The 14,937-nt window shown below is 38.9% G+C and overlaps 1 protein-coding gene across 1 annotated transcript in view; it reads left to right on the forward strand.

Annotated features, from left to right (window-relative positions):
• Nucleotides 1-10,125, forward strand: part of DNAJC10 (DnaJ heat shock protein family (Hsp40) member C10) — a 204,280-nt gene extending 194,155 nt beyond the window's left edge. Inside the window, exons 21-22 of the mRNA XM_053712848.1 lie at nt 7,942-8,058; nt 9,088-10,125. Coding sequence (XP_053568823.1) covers nt 7,942-8,058; nt 9,088-9,099 — 129 coding nt within the window. The 3' untranslated portion in view covers nt 9,100-10,125. The remainder of the gene's footprint in view (nt 1-7,941; nt 8,059-9,087) is intronic.
• The last annotated feature ends 4,812 nt before the right edge of the window (nt 10,126-14,937 follow it).

Here is a 14,937-nt window from a genome sequence, read left to right on the forward strand (position 1 = left end):
TTCCAGTCAGACAACATCACCTCAGTGGCTTACATCAACCACCAGGGAGGAACTCGGAGTTCCTTAGCCATGAAGGAGGTGGCTCGGATTATTCAGTGGGCGGAAGTTCACACTTGTTTATCTGCTATCCACATTCTAGGAGTGGACAACTGGGGAGTGGATTTCCTGAGCAGACAGACGTTTCATCCTGGGGAGTGGGCTCTCCATCCGGAGGTGTTCTCCAGGTTAAACCTCAAATGAGGGGTGCCGGAGTTAGATCTGATGGGGTCTCGGCAGAACGCCAAGCTTCCAAGCTATGGTTCATGAGATCCGCAGGCCATCCTGATAGATGCTCTGGAGGTTCCTTGGGTTTTAAGTCTAGCATACCTGTTTTCTATGTTTGCGCTCCTTCCACGAGCCATCAGAAATTCTAATGGCTCCTGCATGGCCTTGCAGGATCTGGTATGCGGACCTAGTGAAGATGTCATCTCTTCCACCTTGGAGGTTTCCTCTGAGGAAGGACCTTCTAACTAGGGGTCCATTCCTCCATCCAAATCTCGTTTCTCTGAAGCTGACTGCTTGGAGATTGAACGCTTAGTTCTGGCTAAGCGTGGGTTTTCTGATTCCATCATTGAGACCATGATCCAGGCTCGCAAGACTGTTACTCGTAAAATTTACCATAAGGTATGTTGTAAATACCTTTATTGGTGTGAATCAAAGGGCTACTCTTGGAGTAGGGTTAGGATTTCTAAAATGTTTTCTTTTCTCCAGGAAGGTCTGGAGAATGGGTTGTCAGTCAGTTCTCTAAAAGGTCAGATTGTTGCCCCTCCTTTGGAGCCTTAATCTTGTTTTAAAAGTTTTGCAGCAGGCTCCGTTTGAGCCAATGCATTCCAAAGATATTAAGTTGTTATCTTGGAAGGTTTTGTTTCTTATTGCTATCTCTTCTGCTCAGAGTCTCAGAGCTCTCGGCTTTGCAGTGTGATTCACCTTACCTTATCTTTCATGCGGATAAGGCGGTCCTGCGTACTAAGTTGGGTTTTCTCCCTAAAGTGGTTTTGGATAGAAATATTAATCAGGAAATTGTTGTTCCTTCTCTCTGTCCCAATCCTTCACATAAGGAAAATTTGTTTCACAATTTGGATGGTGTGCGGGCTCTAAAATTCTACCTTCAGGCTACTAAGGATTTTCGACAGTCCTCTGCCCTGTTTGTTTGTTTCTTTCTCTGGAAGGCGTAAAGGTCAGAAGGCTACTTCTACTTCTCTTTCCCTCTGGTTGAGAAGTGTGATTTGTTTTGCCTATGAGATTGGTGGACAGCAGCCTCCTGAGAGAATTACGGCTCATTCCACGAGGGCTGTCTCCTCTTCTTGGACTTTCAAAAATGAAGCTTCTGTGGAACAGATTTGCAAGGCTGCAACTTGGTGTCCTCTGCATACTTTTCCCAAATTTTATAAATTTGATACTTTTGCCTTGGCTGAGGCCTCTTTTGGGAGAAAGGTTCTTCAAGCGGTGGTGCCTTCTGTTTAGGTCTGCCTTTCTTGTTTTCCCTCCCTAGTCATCTGTGTCCTCTAGCTTGGGTATTGGTTCCCACTAGTAATTGATGACGTTGTGGACTCTCCATATCTTAGGAAAGAAAACAAAATAACATAATTTATGTAAGAACTTACCTGATAAATTAATTTCTTTCATATTAGCAAGAGTCCATGAGCTAGTGACGTATGGGATATACATTTCTACCAGGAGGGGCAAAGTTTCCCAAACCTCAAAATGCCTATAAATACACCCCTCACCACACCCACAAATCAGTTTAACGAATAGCCAAGAAGTGGGGTTATAAGAAAAAAGTGCGAAAGCATAAAAAATAAGGAATTGGAATAATTGTGCTTTATACAAAAAAAATCATAACCACCACAAAAAAGGGTGGGCCTCATGGACTATTGCTAATATGAAAGAAATGAATTTATCAGGTAAGTTCTTACATAAATTATGTTTTCTTTCATGTAATTAGCAAGAGTCCATGAGCTAGTGACGTATGGGATAATGACTACCCAAGATGTGGATCTTTCCACGCAAGAGTCACTAGAGAGGGAGGGATAAAATAAAGACAGCCAATTCCTGCTGAAAATAATCCACACCCAAAATAAAGTTTAAATGAAAACATAAGCAGAAGATTCAAACTGAAACAGCTGCCTGAAGTACTTTTCTACCAAAAACTGCTTCAGAAGAAAACACATAAAAATGATAGAATTTAGTAAAAGTATGCAAAGAAGACCAAGTTGCTGCTTTGCAAATCTGATCAACCGAAGCTTCATTCCTAAATGCCCAGGAAGTAGAAACTGACCTAGTAGAATGAGCTGTAATCCTTTGAGGCGGAGTTTTAGCCGACTCGACATAAGCATGATGAATTAAAGATTTCAACCAAGATGCCAAAGAAATGGCAGAAGCTTTCTGGCCTTTTCTAGAACCGGAAAAGATGACAAATAGACTAGAAGTCTTTCGGAAAGTCTTAGTAGCTTCAACATAATATTTCAAAGCTCTAACTACATCCAAAGAATGCAATGATTTCTCCTTAGGATTAGGACATAATGAAGGAACCACAATTTCTCTACTAATGTTGTTGGAATTCACAACCTTAGGTAAAAATTCAAAAGAAGTTCGCAACACCGCCTTATCCTGGTGAAAAATCAGAAAAGGAGACTCACAAGAAAGAGCAGATAATTCAGAAACTCTTCTGGCAGAAGAGATGGCCAAAAGGAACAAAACTTTCCAAGAAAGTATTTTAATGTCCAATGAATGCGCATAGGTTCAAACAGAGGAGCTTGAAGAGCCCCCAGAACCAAATTCAAACTCCAAGGAGGAGAAATTGACTTAATGACAGGTTTTATACGAACCAAAGCTTGTACAAAACAATGAATATCAGGAAGATTAGCAATCTTTCTATGAAAAAGAACAGAAAGAGCAGAGATTTGTCCTTTCAAGGAACTTGCAGACAAACCTTTATCCAAACCATCCTGAAGAAACTGTAAAATTCTCGGAATTCTAAAAGAATGCCAGGAAAAATGATGAGACACCAAGAAATATAAGTCTTCCAGACTCTATAATATATCTCCCTAGATACAGATTTACGAGCCTGTAACATAGTATTAATCACAGAGTCAGAGAAACCTCTTTGACTAAGAATCAAGCGTTCAATCTCCATACCTTTAAGTTTAAGGATTTGAGATCCTGATGGAAAAAAGGACCTTGCGACAGAAGGTCTGGTCTTAACGGAAGAGTCCACAGTTGGCAAGAAGCCATCCGGACAAGATCCGCATACCAAAACCTGTGAGGCCATGCTGGAGCTACCAGCAGAACAAACGAGCATTCCTTCAGAATCTTGGAGATCACTCTTGGAAGAAGAACTAGAGGCGGAAAGATATAGGCAGGATGATACTTCCAAGGAAGTGACAATGCATCCACTGCTTCCGCTTGAGGATCCCTGGATCTGGACAGATACCTGGGAAGTTTCTTGTTTAGATGAGAGGCCATCAGATCTATTTCTGGAAGTCCCCACATTTGAACAATCTGAAGAAATACCTCTGGGTGAAGAGACCATTCGCCCGGATGCAGCGTTTGGCGACTGAGATAATCCGCTTCCCAATTGTCTATACCTGGGATATGAACCGCAGAAACTAGACAGGAGCTGGATTCCGCCCAAACCAGAATTCGAGATACTTCTTTCATAGCTAGAGGACTGTGAGTCCCTCCTTGATGATTGATGTATGCCACAGTTGTGACATTGTTTGTCTGAAAACAAATGAACGATTCTCTCTTTAGAAGAGGCCAAGACTGAAGAGCTCTGAAAATTGCACGGAGTTCCAAAATATTGATCGGTTATCTCACCTCCTGAGATTCCCAAACCCCTTGTGCCGTCAGAGACCCCCACACAGCTCCCCAACCTGTAAGACTTGCATCTGTTGAAATTACAGTCCAGGTCGGAAGAAAAAAAGAAGCCCCCTGAACTAAACGATGGTGCTCTGTCCACCATGTCAGAGAGTGTCGTACAATCTGTTTTAAAGATATTAATTGAGATATATTTGTGTAATCCCTGCACCATTGGTTCAGCATACAGAGCTGAAGAGGTCGCATGTGAAAACGAGCAAAGGGGATCGCGTCCGATGCAGCAGTCATAAGACCTAGAATTTCCATGCATAAGGCTACCGAAGGGAATGATTGTGACTGAAGGTTTCGACAAGCTGATATCAATTTTAGACGTCTCTTGTCTGTCAAAGATAGTCATGGACACTGAATCTATCTGGAAACCCAAAAAGGTTACCCTTATTTGAGGAATCAATGAACTTTTTAGTAAATTGATCCTCCAACCATGATCTTGAAGAAACACAAGTTGATTCGTATGAGATTCTGCTAAATGTAAAGACTGAGCAAGTACCAAGATATCGTCCAAATAAGGAAATACCACAATACCCTGTTCTCTGATTACAGACAGAAGGGCACCGAGAACCTTTGTAAAAATTCTTGGAGCTGTTGCTAGGCCAAACGGTAGAGCCACAAACTGGTAATGCTTGTCTAGGAAAGAGAATCTCAGAAACTGAAAGTGATCTGGATGAATCGGAATATGCAGATATGCATCCTGTAAATCTATTGTAGACATATAATGCCCTTGCTGAACAAAAGGCAGGATAGTCCTTACAGTTACCATTTTGAATGTTGGTATCCTTACATAACTATTCAATATTTTTAGATCCAGAACTGGTCTGAAGGAATTCTCCTTCTTTGGTACAATGAAGAGATTTGAATAAAACCCCAGCCCCCGTTCCAGAACTGGAACTGGCATAATTACTCCAGCCAACTCTAGATCTGAAACACATTTCAGAACTGCTTGAGCCTTCACTGGATTTACTGGGACATGGGAAAGAAAAAATCTCTTTGCAGGAGGTCTTATTTTGAAGCCAATTCTGTACCCTTCTGAAACAATGTTCTGAATCCAAAGATTGTGAACAGATTTGTTCCAAATTTCTTTGAAAAAACGTAATCTGCCCCCTACCAGCTGAGCTGGAATGAGGGCCGCACCTTCATGTGGACTTAGAAGCTGGCTTTGATTTTCTAGAAGGCTTGGATTTATTCCAGACTGGAGATTGTTTCCAAACTGATACCGCTCCTGAGGATGAAGGATCAGGTTTCTGTTCCTTGTTGTGACGAAAGGAACGAAAACGATTATTAGACCTGAATTTACCTTTAGATTTGTTATCCTGTGGTAAAAAAGTTCCTTTCCCTCCAGTAACAGTTGAAATAATAGAATCCAACTGAGAACCAAATAATTTATTACCCTGGAAAGAAAGGGAAAGCAGAGTAGACTTAGAAGACATATCAGCATTCCAAGTTTTAAGCCATAAAGCTCTTCTAGCTAAAATAGCTAGAGACATATACCTGACATCAACCCTAATGATATCAAAGATGGCATCACAAATAAAATTATTAGCATGTTGAAGAAGAATAATAATGCTATGAGAATTATGATCTGTTACTTGTTGCGCTAAAGCTTCCAACCAAAAAGTTGAAGCTGCAGCAACATCCGCCAAAGATATAGCAGGTCTAAGAAGATTACCTGAACACAAATAGGCCTTTCTTAGAAAGGATTCAATTTTCCTATCTAAAGGATCCTTAAAGGAAGTACCATCTGCCGTAGGAATCGTAGTACGCTTAGCAAGAGTAGAGACAGCCCCATCAACCTTAGGGATTTTGTCCCAAAACTCTAATCTGTCAGATGGCACAGGATATAATTGCTTAAAACGTTTAGAAGGAGTAAATGAATTACCCAAATTATTCCATTCCCTGGAAATTACTTCAGAAATAGCACTAGGAACAGGAAAAACTTCTGGAATAACTACAGGAGATTTAAAAACCTTTTCTAAACGTTTAGATTTAGTATCAAGAGGACCAGAATCCTCAATTTCTAAAGCAATTAGAACTTCTTTAAGTAAAGAACGAATAAATTCCATTTTAAATAAATATGACGATTTATCAGCATCAACCTCTGAGACAGAATCCTCTGTATCAGAAGAATCATTAGAATCAGAATGATGATGTTCATTTAAAAATTCATCTGTATAAAGAGAAGTTTTAAAAGACTTTTTATGTTTACCAGAAGGAGGAATAACAGACATAGCCTTCTTAATGGATTCAGAAACAAAATCTCTTATGTTATCAGGAACACTCTGAACATTAGATGTTGATGGAACTGCAACAGGTAATGGTACTTTACTAAAGGAAATATTTTCTGCATTAACAAGTTTGTCATGACATTTAATACAAACAACAGCTGGAGGAACAGATACCAAAAGTTTACAGCAGATACACTTAGCTTTGGTAGCTCCAGCACCAGGCAGCGATTTTCCTGAAGTATCTTCTGACTCGGTTGCAACGTGGGACATCTTGCAATATGTAATAGAAAAAACAACATATAAAGCAAAATAGATCAAATTCCTTAAATGACAGTTTCAGGAATGGGAAAAAATGCCAGTGAACAAGCTTCTAGCAACCAGAAGCAATAAATAATGAGTCTTAAATAATGTGGAGACAAAAGTGACGCCCATATTTTTTTAGCGCCAAATAAGAAGCCCACATTATTTGGCGCCTAAATGCTTTTGGCGCCAAAAATGACGCCACATCCGGAACGCCGACACTTGACGCAAAAAAAGTCAAAAAATGACGCAACTTCCGGCGACACGTATGACGCCGGAAACAGAAAAAAATGTTTGCGCCAAAAAAGTCCGCGCCAAGAATGACGCAATAAAATGAAGCATTTTCAGCCCCCGCGAGCCTAACAGCCCACAGGGAAAAAGTCAAATTTTAAGGTAAGAAAAAATGATTGATTCAAATGCATTATCCCAAATATGAAACGGACTGTCTGAAAATAAGGAATGTTGAACATCCTGAGTCAAGGCAAATAAATGTTTGAATACATATGTTTAGAACTTTATTAAAAAAGTGCCCAACCATAGCTTAGAGTGTCACAGAAAATAAGACTTACTTACCCCAGGACACTCATCTACATGTTGTAGAAAGCCAAACCAGTACTGAAACGAAAATCAGCAGAGGTAATGCTATATATATGAGTATATCGTCGATCTGAAAAGGGAGGTAAGAGATGAATCTCTACGACCGATAACAGAGAACCTATGAAATAGACCCCGTAGAAGGAGATCATTGCATTCAAATAGGCAATACTCTCCTCACATCCCTCTGACAGTCACTGCACGCTGAGAGGAAAACCGGGCTCCAACCTGCTGAGGAGCGCATATCAACGTAGAATCTAGCACAAACTTACTTCACCACCTCCATAGGAAGCAAAGTTTGTAAAACTGATTTGTGGGTGTGGTGAGGGGTGTATTTATAGGCATTTTGAGGTTTGGGAAACTTTGCCCCTCCTGGTAGGAATGTATATCCCATACGTCACTAGCTCATGGACTCTTGCTAATTACATGAAAGAAATATGCTTGCCTGATAAATTCCCTTTTTTCTGGATATGGAGAGTCCACGACTCCATCCTTAATTTAAGACAGTTATTTTTGACTAAACCTCAGGCACCTCTACACCTTTGTGTAATTACTTTTTCCATTTCCCTTTGGTCGAATGACTGGGGATTATGGGAAGGGGAGTGGCACTTAACATCTTTGCTGTGGTGCTCTTTGCCTCCTCCTGCTGGACAGGAGTGATATTCCCCCTACTAATTGATGACGTTGTGAATTCTCCATATCCGGAAAGAGAGAAATTTATCAGGTAAGCATAAATTTTGTGTTTTGTTTTTTTATTACTAATGCCTCGTCTTATAGCTTGAACAAAACTATAATTATACATATTGCAACTTATGTATAAATAAAATGAATGGCTTATAATATGAAAAGTAAAGCATATTTGGCATTTTAACAATATGTACATTTGCACTTGATTCTTCATCTTTAACAGAAGAATGCTCAGGGTGAACAAATAGAGAAAAGAGATGCCAAAGAAATAGCCAATCTGATAATGGAGCGGATTGAAACGATCAAACGAGACACAAATGAAAAGAAACTTAATAAGAAGGTAAGCCTGAAATATTGCAATTTTAATGTTATAGTCACAGCAATTATTTTGTTACTGCAAAAGATAACGGACAAATTTCTCTGAAGAAAAAATTCAATAATTTGCATATTGTACTATCATTTTATCTTCCCAACTTAATTCGGTAATGGAGCTCATGTGGAGCTTGAAAGTAAATCAAAGACCCCAGTCTGTTCCCACATAGAAACTGTAATATCTCTCTACACCTTGTAGTCTCAGGGTAAAAAAACACATTCACCAGTGCTACACATCCATAAATTATGTTCAAGAATTTATAACTGTGAAGGCTACTTTGTTCTCCATTAACTGAGAGCATTGTCCCTGTCATGCAGTAAGCATTAGATCCCTAAGTATTAATTGCACTGCCTGTTAGTTTCTCTTTAAATTTAAAAAAATATATAAATAAAATACTAACTTAACTGCCGCTCTTTCATATAAAAAATGAAGTACAATGTCCCATTAAATAGATATTTCTTAACACATAGCGATCAAATTTAAAGGACCACTAAACACAGTAGTACTGCATAATAAACTTAGTAGATGAGTAGTTTTTTTTTTGACATTTTTATTTTCCTCTCCCCTGCATCATGTAACAGCCATCAGCCAATCACAAAATGCATATACGTATATTCTGTGAATCTTGCAAATGCTCAGTAGGAGCTGGTGCCTAAAGAGCACATATAAAAAAAAGTGCATATTTGATAATGGATGTGAATTAGAAGTTGTTAAATATTGTGTACTCTATCTGAATCATAAAAATTAAATTTTGACTTTAGTGGTCCTTTAAGTCTATCCAGTTCATCTTAATGTTATTTTAGACATCCTCCCACCCAACTTCTTCTCTTGGAACTCCCTTTCCAGTTTTTTTTTCATCTGTCTTCTATCATCCTGCTATTTTAGCCTCCTTTTGTGGAAATATATTTTAATGTCACTATATATAAGTAGAGATGGGACATTTTTAAGGTGAAACGGTTTTAATTATACTGATCAAATTTTTTAATTTTTTTGTAGGATGAGTTGTGATGAAAATGTATCTGTCCGCAAAGAGAACTGAATAACTGGACATGAATATCTTTTGACAAGTATTTGAAAAGGAGAATATATTAAACATTACAAAGATCATTGACGTGATGAAATGCAACAAAAACAGTGCCTAATGTGAATAGACTTACTCCTACTGGTAGTTTATATTAAGCTACACAGACTGGATAATGGTAGTGCTTTTTATATATAAGTAAAAATGAGATTTAAATCATTTTAATAAGACTAGAATAGTGAATATTTCTTTCCACAAAGGAAAAGCACTGTAGTCAACTGCAGTTGAAATGTTCACCTACTGATGCAACAAGTTTGTGTTATGCTGGCAAAGTGTCACAACAATAATTGTTCAAGTAACTACAAGAAAAAGTGAATATGAAAACTATCAATATGCAACTTAAAAGACTCAGCAATGAAGAACGTTTTGATAATTTGAAACAATAGTTTTTAACCTTTGGATTCAAACCTATGCCGTCATACTACAGAGTGTGTAACCAAGGGTATTTACAGATCATGTTCATTTGCATATTATGTTCATCAGAACCCAAATGGCAGCCCACATTGGTATTTGCTACAGAGATATTGCCTTCCAAATCAATTTTCTGTACAGTGAACAGGAAGCTACATTATTTCTTTAGCCGGGATAAACTTCACCTCTGTGTAGGAGCGCAGATAATCTTAAAGAGCCTAGATCCCCAACTGGTTGCCCTTATCATATTATTTGTCCATTCAAGGTTGTAAAGACTGTTTATGGACATTCATATTGATCATAACATGTTATCCATTACCTGGAATCTTTTATTAAGATTCAAGGTACAAAAGACTTTTGATGATAAAAATGAAACTCAAAAGTAATTCCTTTCTTGTTAAATTAATGGATTATGTTTCACTAAAACCACTCTAGTTCCGTCGAAAGCATTTTCAGTCAGGAGCTACAGTATATATCACAAAAAGATTCCCCAATAAAAGCATGGTTAGGATTTTACTATCTGAAACCAATTTACATCAAAATCTCTTCTGTCATTCATGCCTTACAATGTTCATTTATGTTTCTTAGATATAAAAGGATGTTAATCTTCGTTTCAATCCATTAAGGACTGTTTAAAGTTCTCCAGATTTACCATGCAAAAACACATCCCTTTTTGAAACCTTTCTTTGTGGCCAAGCTATATCTGTGTTTGGCATTGTACATGCTCCTGGCTGCTCATCCATGAGAGAAAATACTGAAGCCCATTTGGCTAATTCTTGTAAATTCTTTTTTTAAGGACCCTTTTTGTCACAAATATGTGTAATTTCAGTTTATGGAGGATTGTGGAGGGAAAAAATACAAAAGCTTTAACACTTTTCCTTCTTAATATAAGGCAAGTCCACAGCTTCATTCTTTACTGTTGGGAAATACTGAACCTGGCCACCAGGCGGAGGCAAAGACACCCCAGCCAAAGGCTTAAATACCTCTCCCACTTCTCTTATCCTCCCAGTCATTCTTTGCCTTTCATCAGAGGAGTATGGCAGAGAAGTGTCAGAAGATTTTGGAGTTGTTCCACAGGATGGTTATATGCCTTTTGTTTTGTAACTGGAGTTTTAAGTAGTCTTGTCAGCCTCTCAGTGAAAGCATTGACGAAAGTTAGAATCTGGAGATGCAGGGAGAGTCTTTCTGCAAAGCCATCCAGACTGCCTGCTAACAGCTCCTTAAGCAACCAGTGTTGACGAGTATCACAGTCTGCTTTCTTCACTCAAGTCCATGTCAGGAGCTATGCTACAAGACTGTCACCCTTGAGAGGCTGTGTTTCTGTTCCACAGCACGGATTCTGGTAATATTGTTTTAATTTTTACTTATGTTGAAATTGCTGAAGACAGGGTCACAGTGTGACTCCTATCTTTATAGAATCATGGGTTAATATCTCCTGAGGGAGGTTATTGAACAGCGGGATTAATCAAAGGTGTTTCTTTGATTTATGCTGCTTATTTTTGGGCTCATAGACTGTTATGCGGTAATGGAACATACAGGTGTTTACTTTCACTTTGAACGCTGCGGAGCTTATAGCTTGGCATGCTTTTTCTCATAGCAGGGACAGTTCTGCCTTGTGCACAATGTGACCGGGAGTGGTCACACTTTAGTTTTCTTTTTCCTGACTGAGCTAGCTGTCGTATGTATTGGGTACTTGTAACGCATGCCTAATCACCCGTAAGGGTCTCAAGGCGCTGAGTGGACCTTGCCAGGGATCGAACCTGCAACCCTTGGGCTGCTACAGAGCTCAGCCACAGTGCCTTAGCATGCTGACCTATCTGTCCAGCTCTTCAAGCAACCTATAATGCTCTGAAGACTTGTCCTCTTTTGGGTTCATCCTGGTTTATTAGATTCCAATCAGATAATATAACCTCAGTGGCTTATATCAACCATCAGGGTGGGAAAGAGAAGCTCCCTAGAAATGAGCGAAGTATCTCTGATTCTCTAGACCATTCTCTAGGCCAGTTCCCTGAGGGAACATATTTCGGCCCTGTCTTACTGCACAAGAGGCTCTCTGAGCTTCCAGATGTTCAGTCTTGTTAAAGCTCTGATTAGGATCAGACCTGTGTTCAGATCTTCGGTTCCCCCTTGGAGTCTGAATTTGGTTCTTAAAGTTTTACAACGGGCTCCGTTTGAGCCTATGCATGAAATTGAAGTCCTGGAAAGTTCTCTTTCTACTGGCTATTGCTTCGGTGCACAGAGTATCTGAGATTGCCGCCTTGCAATGTGAGCCTCCTTATCTGGTGTTCCATTCGGATAAGGCTGTCCTATGTGCCAAGTTAGGGTTTCTCCCTAAAGTCGTGTCACACCGCAACATCAATCAAGAAATTGTGGTCCCGTCTTTGTGTCCTAATCCTCCTTCGAAGGAACGTTTATTTCATAATTTGGATGTGGTTTGTGCCTTGAAGTTTTATCTTCAAGATACTAAAGATTTTAAACAAACTTTTTCCTTGTTTGTGGCATATTCTAGGAAGCATAATGGTCAGAAGGTCTCTTCGACGTCCTTATCTTTTTGCTTGAGGAGTCTTATCCGCTTAGCTTATAAAACAGCGGGACATAGACCTGGTCCTCCTTACACACTTTTCTTTCATGTAATTAGCAAGAGTCCATGAGCTAGTGACGTATGGGATATACATTCCTACCACGAGGGGCAAAGTTTCCCAAACCTTAAAATGCCTATAAATACACCCCTCACCACACCCACAAATCAGTTTTACAAACTTTGCCTCCTATGGAGGTGGTGAAGTAAGTTTGTGCTAGATTCTACGTTGATATGCGCTCCGCAACAGGTTGGAGCCCGGTTTTCCTCTCAGCGTGCAGTGAATGTCAGAGGGATGTGAGGAGAGTATTGCCTATTTGAATGCAATGATCTCCTTCTACGGGGTCTATTTCATAGGTTCTCTGTTATCGGTCGTAGAGATTCATCTCTTACCTCCCTTTTCAGATCGACAATATACTCTTATATATATACCATTACCTCTGCTGATTTTCGTTTCAGTACTGGTTTGGCTTTCTACAACATGTAGACGAGTGTCCTGGGGTAAGTAAGTCTTATTTTCTGTGACACTCTAAGCTATGGTTGGGCGCTTTTTTTATAAAGTTCTAAATATATGTATTCAAACATTTATTTGCCTTGACTCAGGATGTTCAACATTCCTTATTTTCAGACAGTCAGTTTCATATTTGGGATAATGCATTTTGAATCAATCATTTTTTTCTTACCTTAAAAAATTTGACTTTTTCCCTGTGGGCTGTTAGGCTCGCGGGGGCTGAAAATGCTTCATTTTATTGCGTCATTCTTGGCGCAGACTTTTTTGGCGCAAAAAATCTTTTCTGTTTCCGGCGTCATACGTGTCGCCGGAAGTTGCGTCATTTTTTGACGTTCTTTTGTGCCAAAAATGTCGGCGTTCCGGATGTGGCGTCATTTTTGGCGCCAAATAATGTGGGCGTCTTATTTGGCGCTAAAAAAAATATGGGCGTCGCTTTTGTCTCCACATTATTTAAGTCTCATTTTTCATTGCTTCTGGTTGCTAGAAGCTTGTTCTTTGGCATTTTTTCCCATTCCTGAAACTGTCATTTAAGGAATTTGATCAATTTTGCTTTATATGTTGTTTTTTCTCTTACATATTGCAAGATGTCTCATGTTGCATCTGAGTCAGAAGATACTTCAGGAAAATCGCTGCCTGGTGCTGGAACTACCAAAGCTAAGTGTATCTGCTGTAAACTTTTGGTAGCTGTTCCTCCAGCTGTTGTTTGTATTAAATGTCATGACAAACTTGTTAATGCAGAAAATATTTCCTTTAGTAAAATACCATTACCTGTTGCAGTTCCATCAACATCTAATGTTCAGAGTGTTCCTGATAACATAAGAGATTTTGTTTCTGAATCTATTAAGAAGGCTATGTCTGTTATTCCTCCTTCTAGTAAACATAAAAAGTCTTTTAAAACTTCTCTTTATCCAGATGAATTTTTAAAAGAACATCATCATTCTGATTCTAATGATTCTTCTGGTTCAGGGGATTCTGTTTCAGAGGTTGATGCTGATAAATCTTCATATTTATTTAAAATGGAATTTATTCGTTCTTTACTTAAAGAAGTCCTAATTGCATTAGAAATTGAGGATTCTGGTCCTCTTGATACTAAATCTAAACGTTTAGACAAGGTCTTTAAATCTCCTGTAGTTATTCCAGAAGTTTTTCCTGTCCCTGGTGCTATTTCTGAAGTAATTTCCAGGGAATGGAATAATTTGGGTAATTCATTTACTCCTTCTAAAGGTTTTAAGCAATTATATCCTGTGCCGTCTGACAGATTAGAGTTTTGGGACAAAATCCCTAAAGTTGATGGGGCTATCTCTACCCTTGCTAAACGTACTACTATTCCTACGGCAGATGGTACTTCCTTTACGGATCCTTTATATAGGAAAATTGAATCCTTTCTAAGAAAAGCTTATTTGTGTTCTTAGACCTGCTATATCTTTGGCGGATGTTGCTGCAGCTTCAACTTTTTGGTTGGAAACTTTAGCGCAACAAGTAACAGATCATGATTCTCATAACATTATTATTCTTCTTCAACATGCTAATAATTTTATCTGTGATGCCATTTTTTATATTATCAGAGTTGATGTCAGGTTTATGTCTCTAGCTATTTTAGCTAGAAGAGCTTTATGGCTTAAAACTTGGAATGCTGATATGTCTTCTAAATCGACTCTACTTTCCCTTTCTTTCCAGTGTAATAAATTATTTGGTTCTCAGTTGGATTCTATTATCTCAACTGTTACTGGTGGGAAAGGAACTTTTTTACCACAGGATAAAAAATCTAAGGGTAAAAAAAGGGCTAATAATCGTTTTCGTTCCTTTCGTTTCAACAAAAAACAAAAGCCTGATCCTTCATCCTCAGGAGCAGTTTCAGTTTGGAAACCATCTCCAGTCTGGAATAAATCCAAGCCGTCTAGAAAAGCAAAGCCTGCTTCTAAGTCCACATGAAGGTGCGGCCCTCATTCCAGCTCAGCTGGTAGGGGGCAGATTACGTTTTTTCAAAGAAATTTGTATCAATTCTGTTCACAATCTTTGGATTCAGAACATTATTTCAGAAGGGTACAGAATTGGTTTCAAGATAAGACCTCCTGCAAAGAGATTCTTTCTTTCCTGTGTCCCAGTAAACCCAGCGAAAGCTCAAGCATTTCTGAAATGTGTTTCAGATCTAGAGTTGACTGGAGTAATTATGCCAGTTCCAGTTCTGGAACAGGGGCTGGGGTTTTATTTGAATCTCTTCATTGTACCAAAGAAGGAGAATTCCTTCAGACCAGTTCTGGATCT

Source organism: Bombina bombina, chromosome 1 (genome assembly GCF_027579735.1).
Source record: "Bombina bombina isolate aBomBom1 chromosome 1, aBomBom1.pri, whole genome shotgun sequence".
NCBI lineage: Eukaryota > Metazoa > Chordata > Amphibia > Anura > Bombinatoridae > Bombina > Bombina bombina.